Source organism: Spermophilus citellus (genome assembly GCF_964194105.1).
Source record: "Spermophilus citellus genome assembly, chromosome: 7".
In the NCBI taxonomy this organism is placed as follows: domain Eukaryota; kingdom Metazoa; phylum Chordata; class Mammalia; order Rodentia; family Sciuridae; genus Spermophilus; species Spermophilus citellus.
Window position 1 is genome coordinate 28,177,184 of NC_138188.1, and position 21,507 is coordinate 28,198,690.

General features: G+C 48.5%; 1 protein-coding gene across 1 annotated transcript; it reads left to right on the top strand.

Annotated features, from left to right (window-relative positions):
- Positions 1–6,728: 6,728 nt before the first annotated feature.
- GLYCTK (glycerate kinase) lies at positions 6,729–20,827 on the top strand. The gene is made up of 5 exons (XM_081302777.1): positions 6,729–6,815; positions 10,405–10,820; positions 11,049–11,200; positions 11,767–11,942; positions 12,258–20,827. Exons 2-5 carry the CDS (start codon positions 10,444–10,446, stop codon positions 13,122–13,124), a joined length of 1,572 nt encoding a protein of 523 aa, XP_081158903.1. The 5' UTR covers positions 6,729–6,815; positions 10,405–10,443; the 3' UTR covers positions 13,125–20,827.
- Positions 20,828–21,507: the final 680 nt, after the last annotated feature.

The following is a 21,507-nucleotide window of genomic DNA, read 5'->3' on the forward strand; positions in this document are numbered from 1 at the left end:
GGTTGGCAAGTTCAAGACCAGCCCAAGCAATTTAGTGAAGGTCTAAGCAACTTAGTGAGACCCTGTCTCAAAATAAAAAATAAAAAGGGATGGGGATGTGACTCAGTGGTTAAGTACCCCTGGTTCAATCCACAGTATCCAAAATAAATAAATAAATAACACAAAGTGTTGGAGACATATAGCTTAGTAGAGCATGCCTGGGTTCAATCCTCAGCAAAAACCAAAAACAAATGAACCAAAACAAAACAACACTTACTACTCCAGATAAGGGTATAAATCTCTTCAGATATATCCTTCTTGAGCCTCCTCCAGAAGATTCTAGGAGTGGCTTAAAAGGGCTGGGGAGATGATCTTCCGGAAAGAATGGCTGATGGAAGACAATACTTTATAACAACTCCCTGAGTGTTGGGCAGACATCATGGATTTTCCTTCTTCTAGGACCCAGAGTTCCCTCTGTTTCTGGTCAGGATCCCTTAGAGACAAAGAACTTAATTCTCTCCCATGCAATGTGGAACTGCTGGGGAGCACACACCCACAGGCAGCAAGAGGGCCCAGGAACCAGACTGGTCCAATAGGTGCAAAGCCCCTATGGCCTGGGCCAGGAGCATTGCCAAGGTGCCTGGGAAGAGTCACCCAGCACACGTCAGTTGCCACCAAGGGTGGGCTAGTGCATCTGCTTCCTGAAACTTCCTTCCTTCCCCTGAATTCCATTCTGTCCTGTTTTATTTTCTGGGGAAGTCTCTGAGTACCCCAGCTACCCATACCCTTACCCTTTTTCCTTCTTCCTACCCCTCTTCTGGCAGGCTACCTTGCCAGCTCATCACCTCAGGCCTCTCCTCACCTGGTGGTGGGGGCAACACCTGAGACCTCTTCCCCACACTGAGAAGGCTTATGAGGGGCTCTCTTTCACAATAGCACCATCAGCTTCTCTTATAAAACAGCATCTCAAAAAAGTACCACCACGTTTGTAGTTCCAGCTACTCAGGAGTCTGAGGGCAGTAGGATTACAAATTTGAGGTCAGCCTTGGCACTTGCAGAGAACAGAGATCCTGTCTCGAAACAAACAAAAAGAAAAAGACTGGGGATGCAGCTCAGTAGAGCAGTTACCTAACATGTCTAAGGCCCTGGGGATTCAACTCCCAATCCAGAAAAACAAAACCCAAAACACATGTATGTTGTTGTTATTATTATTATTTTTTTTAAAGAGAGAGAGAGGAGAGAGAGAGAGAGAGAGAGAGAGAGAGAGAGAGAGAGAGAGAGTTTTTTTAAAATATTTTTATTTTTTAGTTCTCGGCGGACACAACATCTTTGTTGGTATGTGGTGCTGAGGATAGAACCCGGGTCGCACGCATGCCAGGCGAGCGCGCTACTGCTTCAGCCACATCCCCAGCCCCTGTTGTTGTTGTTGTTGTTATTATTATTATTATTATTATTATTAGCTGGAGGGACTGGGGATTTAACCCAGGGGCATTTTACCACTGAACCCATTCCTAGTCCTTTTTTACTTTTAAATTTAATTAATTAATTAATTAATTAATTTTTTGTTAATAGAGATTGAACCCAGGGTTGCTTAATCACTGAACCACATCCTCATCCCTTTTTAAAATAAAAAAAAGGGGGCTGGGGTTGTGGCTCAAGTGGTAGAGTGCTCGCCTAGCATATGTGAGGCACTGGGTTCGATCCTCAGCACCACATAAAAATAGAATAAAGATATTGTATCCACTAAAGCTAAAAAATAAATATTAAAAAAATTTGAGACAGGGTCTCCCTAAGTTGATTAGGGCTTCCCTTGGTTCCTGAGGCTGGCCTCGAACTTGCAATCCTCCTGTCTTTGCCTCTGGACTAGGATTACAACACATGTGCCACCATGGTTGGTTATTATTATTTATTTATTTATTTATTTTTTAGTTCTTGGTGGACACAACATCTTTATTTTTATGTGGTGCTGAGGATCGAACTCAGCGCCCCGTGCGTGCCAGGTGAGCGTGCTACCTACCGCTTGAGCCACATCCCTAGCCCTGGTTATTAATACTATAAATTCTTTATTTAAATTCTCTTATCAATATCTATTTAGATTGCTTTACATTCATGAAAGTGGATATCTATGTCCATTGAAGGGGATCAGATTATACTACTTCAAAACATGTGACTTTGGCATAAGACTTATTTTGAGATGAAGGAATTTGGGAAACAGTAGATGTTGGAAGGACCTCCTGCCTTCCCCATTTTTAACCTAAAAGTGGGATATAAATTTCCCATGAGAGGGCTGGGGATGTGGCTCAAGCGGTAGCGCGCTCGTCTGGCATGCGTGCGGCCCGGGTTCGATCCTCAGCACCACATACAAACAAAGATGTTGTGTCCGCCGAGAACTAAAAAATAAATATTAAAAATTCTCTCTCACTCTTTAAAAAAAAAATTTCCCATGAGGAAAGGTATCCTCCCACAGCACGAAGAGAACATGCTTAGCACTGGAGACAGACAGTGGATTCAGAGATGAATCTGTACAAACAGACCTTAGTAAAATAATCCTTATCTTCCATCAGTGTTTCACATATATTTAGTATCCCACAATTAACTGATCCTAAAAGCTCAAGTCCCTTTTAGTTTTGTTAAGTCTCCACAAATTATCATTCCTTGTTATAAATAAAATATAAGATTTCAAGTCTTACCATTCCTATGGAGTTTTCATTTCATTTAGACAAGGCTTTCCATATGCATATGAAATAAACCCATTTCTCTTATTACTTTTTTTTTGGTCAGTTTAATCTACAGGGCCCCAGTAGCAGAACCTAAGAAGGCAAAGAAAAAACTTTCCTACACCATCTTTGTCCACATGCCCAATTATTTCCATGGATTGAAACTGCCTGTCCCATTTTTTATATTGATACTTATTGCCAAAATGCACTCTGGAAAGTCTGTAGTCAAATATTTATTCCTACTATCAAGCTATGTGCAAGTGTTCTGAGAAGCCTTTTTTTTTTTTTTTAGAGAGAGAGAGAGAGAGAGAGAGAGAGAGAGAGAGAGAGAGAATTTTTAATATTTATTTTTTAGTTCTCGGCGGACACAACATCTTTGTTGGTATGTGGTGCTGAGGATCGAACCCGGGCCGCACGCATGCCAGGCGAGCGCGCTACCGCTTGAGCCACATCCCCAGCCCAGCCTTGTTTTCTTTTCCCTTCTTTTTTTGGTAGAAGGAATCAAACCCAAGGGTGCTTAACCACTGAGCCATATCTCCAGACCTTTTTATTTATTTTTTAAAAATTTGAGACAGGGTCTAGTTATGTTGCTTATAACCTCACAAGTTGCTGAGGCTAGCTTTGAACCTGGGATCCTTCTGCCTCAGCTTCCTGAGCCACTAGGATTATAGTTGTGTGTCATAATGCCCACCAGAAGCCTTGTTTTCTTGGTCCTAAATTCTGTTGCTTCATTACTTCCACTCACCACTACCTCTTTTCCTTTTGAGAAATCCTTTCCACTTTTCAACTGAACCCTTCCCCTGTTCACCTGTTAATTCATTTTTAAAAATGAAAACAGAAATTCCAGGCTCTATTCATACCTGGTCAAATGCAGGGAAGAAGAAATACATATATGAATTAGATCAAGTCACTACCTTGCAGGAGCTCACAGTCCAGTGAGCACAGAAACCTTGCTGTTGTAAAGTGCATCTTTGGAGTACCTTCAGATGGCAATGGGAAATTAACAAATGGGTACAGTCTCCTGCTTACACTGTGACAGAATAGAACTGGCACAGTAAATGGTGTCTGTTTAAGGGAGTTTTTGTCACTAACTAATGAGAGGTACACAAATTTAAACTCTCAATAGCAGTGCAGAAATATAATCAGAAAAGCAGAACCACTTCTTACTCTTCCCAGTAGCTACAGCAGTTGGTTCATATAAAGGCACTGAGGAAATGTCTGTTGAATGATGGAGAAATGAATACATGCATGGATGGATAAAGACAGCTTACTGTAAGCAAGGAAAAACTATGAAATTTAAAGTATTTACAGTCTCCCCTCACATTGAAAAGAGTAGGTCCTCCTGAAGTTCTCTTATTTTGGTGATGGAGTGGGGAGTCATTTGGGAGAAGGAATAAAATGTCCTCTTTTATAAAGGGAAAGAAAAACAGGGAGAGAGCTGGAAGTGTGTGTGTGTGTGTGTGTGTGTGTGTGTGTGTAGTTCATGACAAGGACAGAGAATGGTTTCAACTCCTATGGAGAGATGTAGCAATGGCCAAAGCTTAGCAGGTGGAGATAAATAGGTTTCAATATTTTAAGGAAATATGCCATGCAATTTGTTATGCAACTCCTTCCCTCATCTTCATCAGTAAAAAAAAGTGTGTTCTTTTTTGTGTTTTTTCGTCAAGACTTGACTTAACAAATGTGGGGAGGAGTCAGATAGCCAGGCTCAAGGCAGGTGAGAAAGAGCAGGGGCAATAAGGAGGATCCAGGGTCATTTGTGATACACACAGTGTGCTTGTTTGAGGATTAGATCAAGGAACATCAATCTCTTGCTGAGCCAAACTTGTATATGGTGGTCCATGGAGATTATGGGGTGTGAACTGAAGTTTTCTGGAGAAGTTGCATCTACATTAAAGATCCTTCAGCCAGGTATGATGGTTCATGCCTATAAACCCAGCGGCTTGGGAGGCTGAGCAACTCTGTGAGACCCTGTCTCTAAATAAAATACAAAATATGCTGGGGATGTCACTCAGTGGCCCAGTGCCCCTGAGTTCAATCCCTGGTACCGAAAAAAAAAAATAAATAAAAATTTAAAAAAATCCTTCAGACTGCTTGATCTTGGCTGAGTGGGACATAATGATTGTGGAGAGATGAAATGTTGTCAAAATTATCTTGGGCTATTTTAAATTCTTTACTAGCCATTTACCTTAACTTTTTATCTGACCTAATATCCTTGTAACTAATAAACTTTTTGGAATATATTATTTCTAGCTTCCACTAACCTTAAAGCTAAGAATGCTAGAAGATAAAATCTGAGCTGGGAGTGGTGGTGCACACCCATAACGTACTCAGGAGGCAGGGCAGGAGGACAGGAAGTTGGAGGCTGAGTTGGGCAAATTAGGGAGAACCTAAGCAACTTAGTGAGATGCTCTCTCAAAAATCACAAAGGGGTGGGGATGTTGCCAAGTGGTTAAACGCTTCTGAGTTTAATAACCCTCCTCAAAAAAAAAAAAAAAAAAAAAAGAAAGAAAGAAAGAAAAAAGAAAAAAAAAGCAATTAGAGAAATGCAAATCAAAACTGCTCTAAGATTTCATCTCATCCCAGTCAGAATGGCAGCTATCAAGAATACAAAACCAGGGCTGGGGATGTGGCTCAAGCGGTAGCGCGCTCGCCTGGCATGCGTGCGGCCGGGGTTCGATCCTCAGCACCACATACAAACAAAGATGTTGTGTCCACCGAGAACTAAAAAAAAAAAAAAGAAAAAAAAAGAATACAAAACCAAAAAGTGTTGGTGAGGATGTGGGGAAAAAGGCACATTCATACATTGCTGGTGGGACTGCAAATTGGTGCAGTCAATATAGAAAGCAATATGGAGAATCCTTGGAAAACTGGGAATGGAACCACCATTTGACCCAGCTATTCCACTCCTCTGTCTATACTCAAAGGACTTAAAAACAGAATACTACAGGGACACAGCCACAATAATGTTTATAGCAGCACAATTCACAATAACTAAACTGTGGAACCCAACATAGATGCCCTTCAGTAGATGAATGGATAAAGAAAATGTGGTCTATATATACACAATGGAATATTATTCAGCATTAAAAGAGAATAAAATCATGGCATTTGCAGGTAAATGATGGAGTTGGAGAATATAATGCTAAGTGAAGTTAGCCAATTTAAAAAAAAACACCAAATGCCGAATTTTCTCTGATATAAGGATGCTGATTCATAATAGGGTTGGGGTGGGGGGCATGGGAGGATTAGATGAACTCTATAGAGGGCAAAGGGGAGGGAGGGGAAGGGAGGGGGAATGGGGGTAGGAAACGTGGAATGATATGGACATCACTACCCTGTACATGTACATGTATGTATGAAGACAAAAATGCTTTAATGTACATGTATAAAGTACATGAAGACAAGAATGGTGTGACTCTACTTTGTGTACAACCAGAGATATGAAAAATTGTGTTCTATATGTGTAATAGGAATTATAATGCATTCTGCTGTCATGTATAATTAAAAAAAAAGCCAGGGGATAAAGCTCAGCGGTAGTGTGCCTGTCTACCACACGGGAGGCTCTGTACTCTATCCTCAGTTGCTCACACTACCCCTTTCACAGGGGCATATGCCAATTTAATGTAATTTGAATCCCTGTTCCCAGGCCATGGTCATTCATATTTGACTCAGGATAAACTGTTTTTTTTTTTTCTTCTTCTTCTTATTTCCTTGAAAGCAGAGTCGTCATTTTACACAGGGGAAACGCCAACGAGTTGTGGGATCATAGCCACCGGCGGGGCAGGGCTCCAAGGGGTGGGTTGGGGGAAAATAGCGATTCTGTCCATTTGCCCAGCTCGATACCTGGCTCCTAACAAGAGTTTAGAATATATTTAATCACTGGTTACATCCTACAAGGTAAAAAAAAAAGGGGACGTATAACTGAAATCCATTGAGAACTCAAGGCAGAGACGAAGACTTGGTGTCCCGTAAGCACCTTTTCAGGGCATCCGGTCAGAGCAGAGTCAGAACCCTACCAAATACGCGTCCCTCACTCCCACTTCCGGACTCCGTTCTGCCCACCCGCGAGTACTTCCGGTCGCCAGCGCTGGAAGCTGGGCCCGTAGCTGTGGAATGGTAAGTCCTTGCGGCCGGAGCATACATGACCTTCCGAGGCAATCCCGAGTGTAGTTGAGGGCAGGTCTACAGTAGCTGGCCCTTATTCTTCGCGTCACTACCTGGCATACACAGCAGGTATTTCCATTGTGAAGGCTCCGGGCCGCGACTTCGGGATGACGTCACTTCCGAGTCATCTGCGGGCAGCGGAAACCGGAATTGGCAGTCCCACCTGGTGCGGGGGAGGAGTCAACGCTGATCCTTCTGTGTTTTTTTTTTTTTTTTTTTGTATTTTGTACTAGAACTTCCTGGGATTACGATGCTGTTATCCTGAGTAGAATTGGAGGATTTGACAAATAAAGATGCAGGATGTCCAGTGAAATTGAATCTCAGATAAATTACTAATAACTTTTAGTATAAGAGTATTCCAAATACTATGTGGGACACTTTTCTACAATATTACTTATCTGAAATTCAAATTTAACTGGACGTCCTGTATTTTATCTGGCAAATTTAGCCTTGAGTGTTCCCCTGCCCTGGATTCTGGTATTTAGTAGCAAGATTGAGGTCATTTCGGCCTTTGTCCGCATGGAAAATAGTTATAGGTTCACTCAGGCTATGAAAGTCAGCCTGATGGGCAAGCCCCAGGGATCCCCCTGGCGAAATCCGGCCGTTTTTCTGAGTCCCTGTGGAGGTGCTCTTTGTGTTCCCTTTCACCACAGGAGTGGAGCAGGGTTAATCTTAATTTATGGAAAAGCTGAGAACTAGGGTAAGTAACAAAGGTATGGAAATTGCCATATTGTTTGGGTATGGAATAAACTTGTGTTTTGTGTTCTCTGTGTTAACATTGGATGGCTTCAGAAAGCCTGAGGGTGTTGAGGGGTGAGCGTTAGGCACTTTTCAAGACCACTTGGGATCAAACTCAAGACTTTCCCACTTATTAGGCAGGTGCTGTCTATCACTGGGCCACGCCGAGCCCGCTACCTCTCCTCTACCCGGCAAGCATAAATCTTTAATCTTTTTAAAAATATATATATTTATTTATTTTTTTAGTTGTAGATGGCCCAATACTTTCTCTTTCTTTCTTTCTTTTTTATGTGGTGCTGAGGATCGAACCCAGGGCCTCCCATGTGCTAGGCGAGCCACAACCCAAGGCTCCCCCCCTCCTTTTTTTAAAAAAGGGGGATTGAATTGTGCTGCTATGAACATCGATGTGGCAGTATCCCTGTAGTGTGCTCTATGCCCTTCAATAGATGAATGGATAAAAAAAATGTGGCATTTATACACCATGGAGTATTACACAGCACTAAAAAATGACAAAATCACGGAATTTGCAGGGAAATGGATGGCACTAGAGCAGATTATGCTTAGTGAAGCTAGCCAATCCCTAAAAAACAAATACCAAATGTCTTCTTTGATATAATGAGAGCAACTAAGAACAGAACAGGGAGGAAGAGCAGGAAGAAAAGATTAACATTAAACAGAGACATGAGGCGGGAGGGAAAGGGAGAAAAAAAGGGAAATCACATGGAAATGGAGGGAGACCCTCATTGTTATACAAAATTACATATAAGAAGTTATGAGGGGAATGGGATAACAAACATGGAGGGAAATGAATTACAGTAGATGGGGTAGAGAGAGAAGATGGGAGGGGAGGGGAGGGGGGATAGTAGAGAATAGGAAAGGTAGCAGAATACAACAGTCACTAATATGGCAGTATGTAAAAATGTGATGTGTAACCGATGTGATTCTGCAATCTGTATTTGGGGTAAAAATGGGAGTTCATAACCCACTTGATTCTAATGTATAAAATATGATTTGTCAAGAGCTTTGTAATGTTGTGAACAACCAATTAAAAAAAAAAGGGGGGGGATTGAACCCAGGGGTGCTTAACTGCTTAGGTCCATCCCCAGCCTTTTGTTTTATTTTTTAAACATTTTAAAATAAATCTTTTTTAGTTGTAGATGTACACACTACTTTTATTTTGTTTATTTATTTATTTTTATGTGGTGGTGAGGATCGAACCCAGTGCCTCACACATTAGGCCAGCACTCCACTGAGCCACAACCCAGGCCTCTCAACATTTTTTTATATCTTTATTTTATTCATTTTTTTTATGTGGTGCTGAGGATCAAACCCAGTGCCTTTCACATGCTAGGCAAGCACTCTACCACTGAGCCACAACTACAACTACAACCCCTGTTTTTTGAGATAGGGTCTTGCTCAGTTGCTGAGGTTGGCTTTGAACTTGCTATCTTCCTGCTGCTAGATTACAGGTGTGTACCACTGTGCCCAGCCCAAATGTTAATTTTAATCTCACCTCAATTCATTTTTCAAATGAGTCCCAGTGGGAGAAATGGAGGTGCATCAGCTACCCAGAAAACCTGTTGGTAGAGCTGGAATGCTGACTCCTCTCCTCCACACTTGCTGATATAATCAGCTTGCAGCATTAATGGTAGTTATTTATTAAAGTATATGATTTTTTAGGGATTGGAGTGTAGCTCAGTGATAGAGTGCATATTTAGCATGTGAGAGGCCCTAAGTTCAATCTCCAGCACCAAAAAATAAAAAAATGAAAAAAATTGATGTCTTTTTATAGATGAGCCCTTTGGTGTTTTATTGTCCTAAAACCCCTCTATTGCTCCCTGACCTTCACCTCAAGCCTTTCTGGGCCCAGTGGGAAAAATGAATATTTGGGCTCAGTGATAGGAACCTGACTTTTTCCTGCTTCAGCCACTGGGCTTTCACTGCTACAAGTGGTGTGACTCAGGACTTGTTTTGCTGTCAGAGCCAGAATGGGTGTTTTTGGCAGGGATGGGTCTGTCCACCTTTGTGGGTAGAAGGGCATCTTTTCTTCTCCTGCAGATCGGGTTCCATAGTACATGGCCTCAAGCAGTGCCTGGGGACTTCCTTAAGTATCACTGTGAGCTAGCCTTTACTTCTGATTTGTGCCTGGTCTTCTTTGCTGGACTTACCTGAGTGCTGGGATTCCTCAGCTTGTATGCCTTGAGGATATACTCTGGACCTGGCCTATCAGTGCACTGAGAACATGTAGCCTCCCCACACAGACCTGCATTCCCCAGCTTCCCAGCCTAGTCCCATGAGCTAATGAAAGAGAGCAGGCTGGAGGTCAGTGGGCTCAGGGTCAGTTGATGTGACCAACAGCCTCCTGGCAGCAGAAATGGTAAAGAAGCAAGGCTGGAGTGCCAGAAGTGGGTGTTTCCCCCTGGACCAGGGCTTAGAAATGCTGGAGGTGGAAAAGGGGGAGTGGAAACCCTCTGGTAGGAATTGCTCCTTCTGTGAATGATTAACCCCAGCCAAGGGGGATGATCTAGGAGAAAGGCCCAGTCAACAGGAACTTTGGACTTGGGACAGAGTGTCCGGAAGCCTGGTGTATGGTCTGCAGAAGAGGAGGACTTGGCTGGGTGGTGGGCTGGGATCCAAGGAGGAGACTGAGGTCAGGTAGCTGTGGGATTGAGGAAGTCCCCTTGAGCTATGAGAGGCTCATTCTTGCAGCAGCTGCTATGGGGCCCACTGGCCCTAAGCCCTCAGAGGGGTGGCTGTGGGGGGCCTCCCATCTCTAGCCTCACAATATGCTTTCTTCCCCCAGGCAGCCATGGATGCAAGGTGGTGCTGAGAGCAGTGGGGCATGGCTGCAGCCCTTCAGGTCCTGCCCTGTCTGGTTCGAGCCCCCTTGCGTCAACTCATCTGGGGGGCTCCAATGGCCCGGCTGGCCAGTGGTGTGGCATTGGCGGAGCATGCACAACAGTTGTTTGAGAGTGCTGTGGGTGCCGTGCAGCCAGGTCCCATGTTGCAAAAGGCACTGTCTTTGGACCCTGATGGCAGAACGCTGAAGGTTCGGGACCGGAGCTTTCAGCTGCGGCAAAACCTCTACCTAGTGGGCTTTGGCAAGGCTGTACTGGGCATGGCAGCAGCAGCTGAGGAGCTACTGGGCCAGCATCTTGTGCAGGGTGTGATCAGCGTTCCCAAGGGGATCCGTGCTGCCATGGAATGTGCCGGCAAGCAGTAAGGAGGCATGGAGGGCTGCTCCCCTTTGTCCCTCTGGAGGAAGGGAATACATGGGCTCAGACTTCCCTTCCTCACCAGCTTCCCTTTCTTCCTATGTCTGGTCTGGCTCCAGGATGGGTGTTGGTGGTCATCCTTGTTCATGCCCCTTCACCTATGCAGCTGAGAAATCAGATAAGAGGAAAGGAGCCCTCTGCATCTCTTACTTTCTATTTGATTCTTCTTCAGGGAGATGTTGCTGAAACCACACAGCCGTGTCCAAGTATTTGAGGGTGCAGAGAACAACTTACCGGATCATGATGCACTGCGGGCTGCACTAGCCATCCAGCAGCTGGCTGAAGGACTTACAGCTGATGACCTGTTGCTTGTGCTCATTTCAGGTTAGCTCAGGACAGCAGGCTGGAGGGTGCTCCAAATACCAGGTCTTTGAGAGATTGATCTGATTAACTCCCAGCCAAGGGGGATGATCTAGGAGTTGGGAGCAAGGGAGGAGTGTGTGGAGTTGGGAGCAAAGGAGGCAGTGAGGAACCTGGAGCCTCCTGATTGGCCTTGGGCCAGTTATCTGTTCTTCCCTGAGCTGCAAGATCCTCCCTACCACCAACTCACATTGTTGGGTGATGATAATTGGGTACAGAGGGGGAACCTAATACGGGACCTGGTATATCAGCAGAGCTTTTCGATCTGTTGTTGGTGTCTGCACCAGTGTCAACCAGGGCTCAAACCTAGGTCTCCAACTCTCTCCTTGGTCTTCTGCTGTTTACCTCTGTTCCAAGTTCTTAGGGAATGGCAGGGGACAACATCTGGTAGCTAGGGTGTGGTAATTGTCCTCATGGGGCAGTCTAACTCCACCTTCCCAGATCACTTCCCTCATGTGGCCTTGTCCACCACTGCTTGCCTGGTTCCCTGGGTTGGGATGTCTCCTGTGCCTCAGGCTGTGTCTCTGCAGGTGGGGGCTCTGCTCTGCTGCCTGCCCCCATCCCACCTATCACACTGGAGGAGAAGCAGATGCTCACTAAGCTGCTGGCAGCCCATGGAGCCACCATCCAGGAACTGAACACCATGCGGAAGGCCTTGTCACAACTGAAGGGTGGAGGGCTGGCTCAGGCTGCCTATCCTGCCCAGGTACGTGAGTTGCTTCTTCCTTAGGCAGCTCTGGGCTACTGCCTACATGTGTCTGGGACATGAAAGCCTAGACGAGCATACAGGCAAGGACCTGGTATGAGAGTTTACAGGATCAGTCTGGGGGAAGGCCTGGGAGGGGCCCCAGAGGGTTAGAGGGAGTTCCCATGGCCAGGTGTTCTGTGAGCCTGCCTGAGAATGGTTAGAAGTGATCAAGGAAGTGTACCAGATGATGGATACCTAAGGGGAAGTTTGTTCTTATGTTCTCTGGGATGAGAAGAAGGTGGGATTGACCCTTGCCCCGTGGCCCTTCCACAGGTGGTGAGTCTGATCCTGTCAGATGTGGTGGGGGACCCTGTGGAGGTCATTGCCAGTGGCCCCACTGTGGCCAGCGCACACAATGTGCAAGATTGCCTGCACATCCTCAATCGCTATGGCCTTCGTGCTGCCCTGCCACGTTCTGTGAAGACTGTGCTCTCTCGGGCTGACTCTGACCCCCGTGGGCCACACACCTGTGGTCATGTCCTCAATGTGATCATCGGCTCTAATATGCTGGCATTGGCTGAGGCTCAGAAGCAGGCTGAGGTGCTGGGCTACCGGGCCATGGTCCTGAGCACAGCCATACAGGGTGATGTGAAAAGTGTGGCTCAGTTCTATGGACTGCTAGCCCGAGTGGCTGGAGCCCGCCTCATCTCATCCACAGCTGGTGCTTCTGTGGAGGAAGATGCAAAACTCCATGAGCTGGCAGCTGAGTTCCAGCTCCCTGATCTGAAGCTGGAGGAGGTTCTGGAGGCTGTGGCAGAGGCTAGGGGCCCAGTCTGCTTGCTAGCTGGTGGTGAGCCCACGGTGCAGCTGCACGGCTCAGGCAAGGGTGGCCGGAACCAGGAACTGGCCCTGCGTGTTGGAGCAGAGTTAGAAAGATGGCCACTGGGGCCTATTGATGTGTTGTTTTTGAGTGGTGGCACCGATGGGCAGGATGGGCCCACAGAAGCTGCTGGGGCCTGGGTCATGCCTGAGCTTACCATCCAGGCTGCTGCTGAGGGCCTGGATGTGGCTACCTTCCTAGACCACAATGACTCGCACACCTTCTTCTGCCGCCTTCAAGATGGAGCACACCTGCTGTACACAGGGCCAACAGGAACCAATGTCATGGACACCCACCTTCTGTTTCTGCGGCCTCAGTGACATCATCGGTCATATTTTGAGAGTCCAGAAGAGGCGTTGGGGCAGGGTCTTAGGGAATACCAGAGTTGGTCCCCAGGCCCTCACCAGGCTTTAGGGCCTACTTTCTGTCATAACAGCAATTAGCTCTGAGGATAGAACAAGCCCCTTGGCCAGTTTATTGTCTCTGTTGTTCTCTCCTGAGCAGTCTTTTTGTTCACCCCCCTCCTTCTGTGGAGTGAAGCTAGAGAGATTGAAAATAAAAATGACCACACTGGCTGGGCACAGTGGAGCACGCCTGTAATCCTGGCGGCTCGGAGGCTGAGACAGGAGGATCGTGAGTTCAAAGCCAGCCTCTGAAATTTAGTGAGGCTCTAAGTAACTCAGTGAGACCCTGACTATAAATAAAATACAAAAAAGGGCTGGGGATGTGGCTCAGTGGTTAAGTTTCCCTCAGTTCAATCCCTGTTACCAAAAACAAATAAATAAAAGGACCACTGGATTCTCAGTGCATCTTCCCTCAGTACAGACTCAGAGGGAGCTGCTGGGGAAGGGAGTGTGGGATGGCTATAGTCACCGTTGCCAGGATCTGACGGAGTTTCCCATACCCCTCTCATCTGGACACACTCAGGACTTCTTTCACATAAATAGGAGGCTTGCCTGTCTTTCTGGACTCTATGTGAGTTGAGCCTGGATCCCAACAGCCTTGATGTAGGCGAGCAGAGATCCCAGGGAGGACAGGCCTAGGGACTGTCACCCATTCAACCATGATTCCCTGTGGCATCCTTTGCCATAGTCTGTCCTGCTCCTGCAAGTATGCCTCACTGGGGTGGATGTTTACTACCTGCCACCAAGAAATCTCTTCTGTGTTTGGATGCTCTTGGCTTTGGTTGAGCTGAAATCTATCTTATCTCCTAGGCCTCTGTTGTCTAGGAGCTCCTCTAGCCCACAGGACACTGGACTTTATTTTCTTGTGCCAGCCCCATTTTCCTAAGCTGAACATCCCCAGGTCCTTCAGCCACTCCTCTGGGAACACAGTTTAGGCCCTGGTGCTAGCCTTCAGTGATGGTGTTCAGGACTGGGATGGTGGGTGGGTCAGAGCAATGAAGGGGTCCAGCAGCCCCTTCCCCTGTTAGAGTTGATGGGCAAAGAGGTGAGTAGGGAGGAGAGCAGCAGTGGAATTGTTCCCTTGGCCTGGCTGGCAGAAGGAGGTGCCACTGTCCTGGCTTCCTTCGGGCCTTCTTGTTCAGTATTGGAGCCCTCCGCTGGCTATCCTCACCGTGCGCCACGGCTCCAATCCCTATATGAGTGAGCAGTAGAATCACATAGGAATAAAAAGCCATAGAGAACAGTGAGGCCTGGGGCTGCTCCTGTGGGTCTTTCCCCAGTCCTGAGGGTAAGGGGCTCTAGGCCAGAGATGGCATGCCCTCTTTCTGGAAAGAGCCTCCCTTTCCCACTTAGACTCTGGACAGCCTAACTAGCAGAAGGTTCAAGACTTGGGGATATGGCTTATACAGAGCAGGCCCTGGGGGTTGGGAGGGAGGTGAACAAGGGAAGCTGGGCTCTGGGGACCTCCTTTAGGAAAAAGGGAAAGAGTTCCTTTCTTTTCTGTCCTGATGTAGATTACCTGCCGACCAGGGTCACAGGGATATGTTGTCCTCAGATGTGCCCTTTCCCAGACTGAGTCCTTGCCTTTGGGAGTGTGAGTGTTAGCACAGGATACCAAATTGTGTGGAGGGCCTGAGGGCCTGTCAGTTTTGTCCCTGGTGTGCATGTGCATGGTGGGCATTTGAACACAATGCTGGTGTGCATACCAGGAGTGGGACTGCACCTGTGAGTGCTCACACAGGTAATCAGCACAGCTCAGCTGCTGCTAATGCACATCTGCCTCCATGCCTGCCGAGATCTTTGCATGTGGGTGGGGTCTCCTTGGAGCCTTTCCTTGTCTACCTTGACCCCCTCCCTGTACCTGGGTTTGTAGGGAAGGCCAGGCTCTGAATTGGGTCCCTTACTGGTTTGTGAGCTTAACCCATTGTATTTGTTCACTGAGTACTCCAGAGATGGTAAAGGATGTTTGACCAGTCTAGATGACAAAATGAGGTAAACCCCAGTGGTGAGTACACAATAGGACTCACAGTTTGTTCCATAAATGTCGACTATAGATCATTAAAGTGTGCCCCTCCTTTTACTTTTGGCTTCTGTCTCTCTTGGCTCAGGTTCCTGCTGCCCTTGTGTTCACTTCATTTCCATCCCCTGAAGCTTTCCCTGGCTGGAAGTTTTCGCCACCAATAGTGCCCCATCTTCGGTTTTCTGCAGCCCTCACAGACTCCTCCATTCTCTGCACTTGGCATGAGTTCAGCAGTGAGTCTGGACAGCCCTTTAGAGTCAGCTTATCAAACCTCTTTTGTCTTATAGCTGGAGAAATAGAGAAGGTGGCTTGTCTGGGGCTGCATAGCAAGTCTGCCACAGAAGCAGGGTGAGAACCTGATTGGGACCTGGTTGGTAATCCTTTGTTAACCTCTGGGGCTCAGACACCTTGGGGACTAGCAAGAGCTCAACCAGAGTCAGGGAATATACTTTTGCCTTCTCTGCTTCCCTTCAAGGGCTTGGGGATGGTGACATGACCACACTTGATCTCTCTAGAGATCCATAAAACAGATTTGTTCTCTTAAGTACAGAGGGGAAGCTCTGATGTGTGGTTTGGTAGAAAACCACATGCAGCTGAGTGGGATTTTGCATTATGTATGTGGCTATATGTACACCTGCATGTGCATGCATGGGTGTGTGTGTGTCCAGTGCAACCCATGACTAGTTGCTGAGAGGCCTCTGAATTCTGCTGTGCCCCATACCAAGTGGAGACATACGGTTTGTGTAGTTAGAATATTTGGGAATAAATTGGACAAGGAGGCCTTAAAGGCTGGCAGAGGCTAGTTGGCAAAGGGCCTTGTATGCCCAATTAAGGGAGGTAACTTTACATTAACAGTAGTGGCAGATTTCATAAGGATTTTGGCAGGGTGAATATTATTATTATTTTTTTTGGTACCCGGGTTTGAACCCAGGGGTGTTCAACCAGTGAGCCACATCCCCACCCCTATAGCAACCATCATGCCTGGCTGTCTTAGCACTTGATGATGTGGGTCACCTTCTTTACTGTAGGGGCTAGTGGATGAAGGCATGCAAAGAGATAGGAGGTCAGAGGTGGATAGAGGTGCATCATGGGACTCCCAGAGTCCCTTCTCACCTCCTTTTTGTCCCATAGCCTTTAGCTGGGCAACACTTTAAGACTTTAAAACCAACACTGGAAACCTCAGCTCAAACTTCATTAGGAGCAACTATCCCTCAGTCCCTGGGAATGTTATTGGGGCCCTGAGGACTTGAGGCCTAAGGGACTAGTCAGCAGGTAGATGCTTAGAGGTCATACAGACCTCTCACTCATGTAGGATCTCACTAGGGTGGCAGTTAAGTGGCCTGGAAAGGGCCCTGAAATGGAAGTCAGGTCCTAGGTCCTTTTCCTGGTCTTAATGCCTTCCTATCTCCAGGCCCCATTTTCATTCTGTCTAATGGGGGCAATATCCTTGCTCTGCTCACATTTTCAGCAGGACAGGTGGAAAGCTCTGTGTAGGTAGAAGGGTCAGGGAGAGAGAGGAGAGGTATTGGTATCTTTCAAAGGGAATCACAGGGAGATCTCAGCTCAGGGAGGCCCCCTTCTTGCCAGGCAGGATCAGGGTTAGAGCTAGCTGTGGGTGTTACTCACAGACAGGTCAGTTGAGCAATCTCCTGCCGACTGGCATTAGACTAGCACTGACAGGGCACAGCTTTTTAAAAATTTTTATTTTATTTTGCTGTGCTGGGGATTGAACACAGGGCTTTGTGCATGTTAGACAAGTACTTTACCAGTGATCTATACCTCTAGCCAGGACTTGGTTCTTTAATGGCATACTGTGCCTTGAGAGGTTCTGGAACTAGGGATTGGGGTCACCTGGAGCTAGAGTAAGCTGATGACTCAGTCTGGAAGAGCACTTCTTCTGTTTTAGGGAACTAGGCATGCCAGCCTCCCTCCCTCTGGGTTCTGATCATGTGTGAAGGATGTGATGAGGCCCAGACTGGGGAGGGGAGACTGTCCTGGCCCCAGCCTGGGAATCCTTAGCTGGGTGAAAGGACTTAGGGTGTGTTATGGGAGAAGAGGGGCTGTGCGTGGGGGGGGGGCAGGGATACTGACACTTCCTGGGTAGTGTGAAGCCAGTGACCTAGGCAGGCTGCCACTTGTGAGATAGGACCATGGAGCTGCAGTGAGCTGTACCCAGCTGGGAGGGGTGGACTTTTTATCAGAGACAGTAATGTTTGAAGGTCAAATCCCTCCCAGGTGAGTACTAGAGCCAATACTGAGGCTTTGCTCACCCACTTCCCCTGGGAAGGTTGTGGGGAACATTCAGCCCTGCACCAGCTCATGCCCACAGCTCTTGATTCCACCTCTGTACATTTTTTGCTCTGCCAGAGAGTCAGAGGGTAGGAGTAGTGGTGGCAGTTGCTTCTCTATTCAAATGAGGAGGCTCTGGCCAAAGGTTAAGAGGGAGGTGGCCCCTGGAAATGTGTTCCATCTGTCCTAGAGGGGCCACTATTGTTAGCATCTCTGCCTTATGAGATCATACTCATCACCATGATATGATCTACTGTTGGCTTCTGGGGGTTCAGGGAGCTGTAGGACCTGGTCCTGACCTGACCAGGTAGCTTGGGGCCAGCCCCCAGAATGCACCCACAGAGAAGGTCTTCCCTGCTGTCCTCATACTCCGGGCCTCCTCCCTCCTCCAGAAACCAGCAGAACCCTTGGAAGGGTATGAGCTTCTCAGTCCTGATCCCGGCAAGCCCTGCCTTCATCCCTAGTTCCAGCAGAGAAAGGGGTGGGGCCAGCATAGCATCTGCCCCTTCAGTCCACTTCTATCACCTGCCCAGATCTCCTGTGGCCCTAGGCTGTCCCATTAAATGCACTTGTAGCTTCTCTTTAATAAAGAGTCAGGGCTCTGTCTCCACCTGTTCCCCACACCTGCCCCACCCCTGCTCACACACCCCCATTCCTCCCTGTCCAGCCCAGATCCAGGAAACTGACTGCAGAGACATCTGGGCACTGGCCTGTGACCCTACTGTTTGCAACTGTGGGTAACACCGTCCTTGGGACCTTGTCTGGGGGGAGCTGGTCAAAGACCCCCAGAGGCGGGGAAAGAGTTTAACCTCCCCCTGTGACTCTGTGGGTCTGGGGATCAGTAGTTCGGAGGGAAACCTGTGAGCTGTGGCAGAGGAAAAGCTCTTTCCTCTGTCTTCCCCCAACCTGGGCAGTGGGAACAGACTCAACACATTATGACCGGCAACCAAACCCCGCCAGGGATAGGCACTTGTGGTGGCTCACAGCCCTACGGTTTATGCCACTGCTGCCACCTAGCAACCCTATAGCTACAGCCCTGCCAGAGGCAAGGGTCAGAGTCCTGAGCTCCAGGACTGGGTGTTCACTGAAACCTTCATAGGTGGGATATCCTGATCAGCCCAGCCCCCTTCACCCCCATTAGGTCCCCCTGATAGTCTCCTTCAGCCCAGGGCCACCAGCAGAAGCCAATCACCCCGGGTAGGAGTAGCCTACAACAGAAGCCAAGCACTCCGGGCAGGGACAGCCTACCAGCTCCGGTCAGCCTATCCCTTCACCCTCTGTTCCTGCTGACCACCGGGGCACCTGCAGCTGGCACTCTGTTGTTCCCATTGCTCTGGGCAGAGAAGCTTTGCTGTCTGGACTGCCCACTCTCCCCACCTGCCCGCCCCCCCCCCCCGGGGGGGGGCTTTGACTGCCCCCTGCCTGTGTCCCTGAACCCCAGAGCTCACCTCGGTGGCGCTGTCTCCTCACCAGAGGCACTGCAGTGTGGGAACTGTCCCGAGGAGCTGGTTCTCAGCTGAAACAAAGAGGTGGGGGAGAAAGAGGGGGGCAGCAGGAGAGGGAGAGGGTGAGCTGGGGAAGGAGTGGAGGCTGGAGGGGGACTAGAAGGGAGAGGATGAGACAGAAGAGAAGGGAGGGGAGGACGACGCGCCAGCCAGCCACGGAGAGATAAAGCCTGACTCCCGGGACTGAAGGGCTGAGAAAGGAGGGAAGAGGAAATGGGGAGGGGGCGGAGGAGGTGAGGGGGCCAGATCGGGAGAGGAGAGGCTGTTGGGGCGGGGGAGCAGGGATGGGGTGGGGAGATTGGGGCAAGTGAGGGGGCGCGGGCAGGAGGGGGAGCAGAGGGAGAGGCTGGGCTGCAGGGCAGGCTGCTGACCCCTGGTGGCTGGGCTGGGTGAGTAGAAGAGCCCCACTCCTGTCCCATGCCAGGTTCTGGTCCCAGGGGAAGCCAAGACCTGAGTGGGTAGAAGGTCATGCAGGAGCGGGGCTGGGAGGGAGAGGTAGAGGGCAAGGCTCGCTCACTAGGCTGATGGGCTGGCTTGGGGAAATAGGGCCAGTGACAAAGGCGGGAGAACAAAGGTGTTGAAGGGAGGAATCGGCCCTGCTGACCCCAGGTGTGTAAGCCCTGAGCATCCTGGGCAGTCTGCTGAGTGGAAGGCAGGGCTACTCTGGGGCAGTTCAGGCTGAATGGCAGCCTGAGGTGGAGGGGAGAGGAGATGGGCTGTGGGGACAGGCAGAGTTAACCCTCACTCATTGAGAGCTCTGAAAACCCTGGACCACACATCATGACTGACCACACATCAGGATGCTGGGGTCACTGTCTTTTGGGGAGTGGATGGTTGATTGGGATGGGGGCTTATCCTGGGGCCATGGTCTAAAACCATGATGGAGAATGGGTAGGGGAAGCCCCCTTCTGAGGAAGAGTATCTGGGGTCCTAAGGGAGGAGGGGAAGATGGTGGCAACTGGGGAGAAAGTAGAGGGATGGGGATGAAAGGAGTGGAGAAGCAGGGTATAGGAGGGGATGGGGTGGGAAAGAGGCTGTTAGGGATTGACCCAGAGCAGCTGTCCCTTCCTAGACCCACCCAAACCAGAGGCCTCTGCTCCACAGCTCATAATTCTTGGGCTTATGGAGACACCTAATGAAAGAGGAATAATGATCCACTTCCCTCCGGCTGCCAAGTGCTGCTGTGACAGGCAAGAACACTGCCTGGGGAAGTCAGATTGGGCTCAGTCTGTGTCAGGGAGGGCAGGTGACACACACAGAAAGCACCCTGGGATGGTCCAGCCTCCTCTCAGGCTTTGAGGCACAGAAAGTCCAGCCACCCTCCCACACACACTCATCAAGGGAATTTCCCCTTCTTGTCCCACTAGACTCCTTGTGCACATTTTCTGGAGAGTAGCCAGAGGGGAGCTGTGGGCTTGCCTAAATCTGCCAGGGAGATGGGTCTCCCAGACTCATCCTACACGGGGACTAAGAGCTAGATGCCACTTGGACTTAGCCTAACCCAACACCTATCACATCCTCAGGGAAGCCCTCCTGGCCCCACCCAGCAGGGCCACATCAACCGGCTGCCACTGCTCTAACTGACTCCCCCAGGAGCCAGGAGCCCTCAGAAAGGAAAGGGCTTTTCCATTCCTTCTTTATTTTACTTGGAAATAATTTTAAACTTACATAAAAATGTCCAGAATAAGAATAGTATGAAAGGCATCCATATATCCTTTACAGCAAATATTCAACTGTTGTTAATATTCAACTATTGTTAGTATTTTATTCTGTTCTTTTTCTCTATATTTACACATGCACACAGTTTTTTTTCCTGAGCCATTTGAATAAAGTACAGATGTTTGAAAGGCTGGTTTCCTGCCTGTCTCTTGCTCTGCAGCCAGCCCAGGGGAACCAGACAAAGTGGGGAGTGAATGAATGCTTGAGACAGGCAGCAAATGAATGAATGGCTGTCACTTACTGGAAGCCTGGGTACTGGCTCAGGCCCCCTGGGAGTTGCGGGAGTCTAGGGCTGGGGTAGGGGGAGGTGTGCTGGGTCTGTGGCCTTGGGAAGTAACTAAATGAGTGGGAAGGAGCGTTGCCCATCAAAGTTGAGCATGTGGTGTTTGCTTGGTGCAGAGCTGTAGCATATGCTGTAGAGTTGGCAGCAGGCAGGCAGGACGGAGCTGGGAGAGCGCTGATGGAAGCACCTGAGCACATTTGGGAGCTGGGCACTGTCTGGCCCTGAGGGGTGTGAGAAGACCCAGCTGCTGGAGGCCTAGCCCCAATTCCAAGGCTTTGGAATCCTCTCCATAACCCCAGTGGAAGGACAGGGCAGGCGTGGGGCCCACCTGAAAGCTGGTCCATGCTGATCTTCTTAGGGCAGGATGAGAGCTTCAGCTATGCTTGGGCTTCCATCTTGGTTCCTGACACAGGGCTGGCATTCCTCCTGCATCCCCAATGTATCCAAATGGGTTAATGTTTCATCTGGAGAACTTCCTTCAGA

What these genes read in the sequence shown, in the direction of transcription:
- GLYCTK (XM_081302777.1), top strand. Translation starts at nt 10,444, where the DNA reads ATGGCTGCAGCCCTTCAGGTCCTGCCCTGTCTGGTTCGAGCCCCCTTG. An exon ending in GTTGCTTGTGCTCATTTCAG is followed by an intron (nt 11,201 to 11,766) that starts GTTAGCTCAGGA and finishes GTGTCTCTGCAG; the next exon opens with GTGGGGGCTCTGCTCTGCTG. An exon ending in AGGCTGCCTATCCTGCCCAG is followed by an intron (nt 11,943 to 12,257) that starts GTACGTGAGTTG and finishes GCCCTTCCACAG; the next exon opens with GTGGTGAGTCTGATCCTGTC.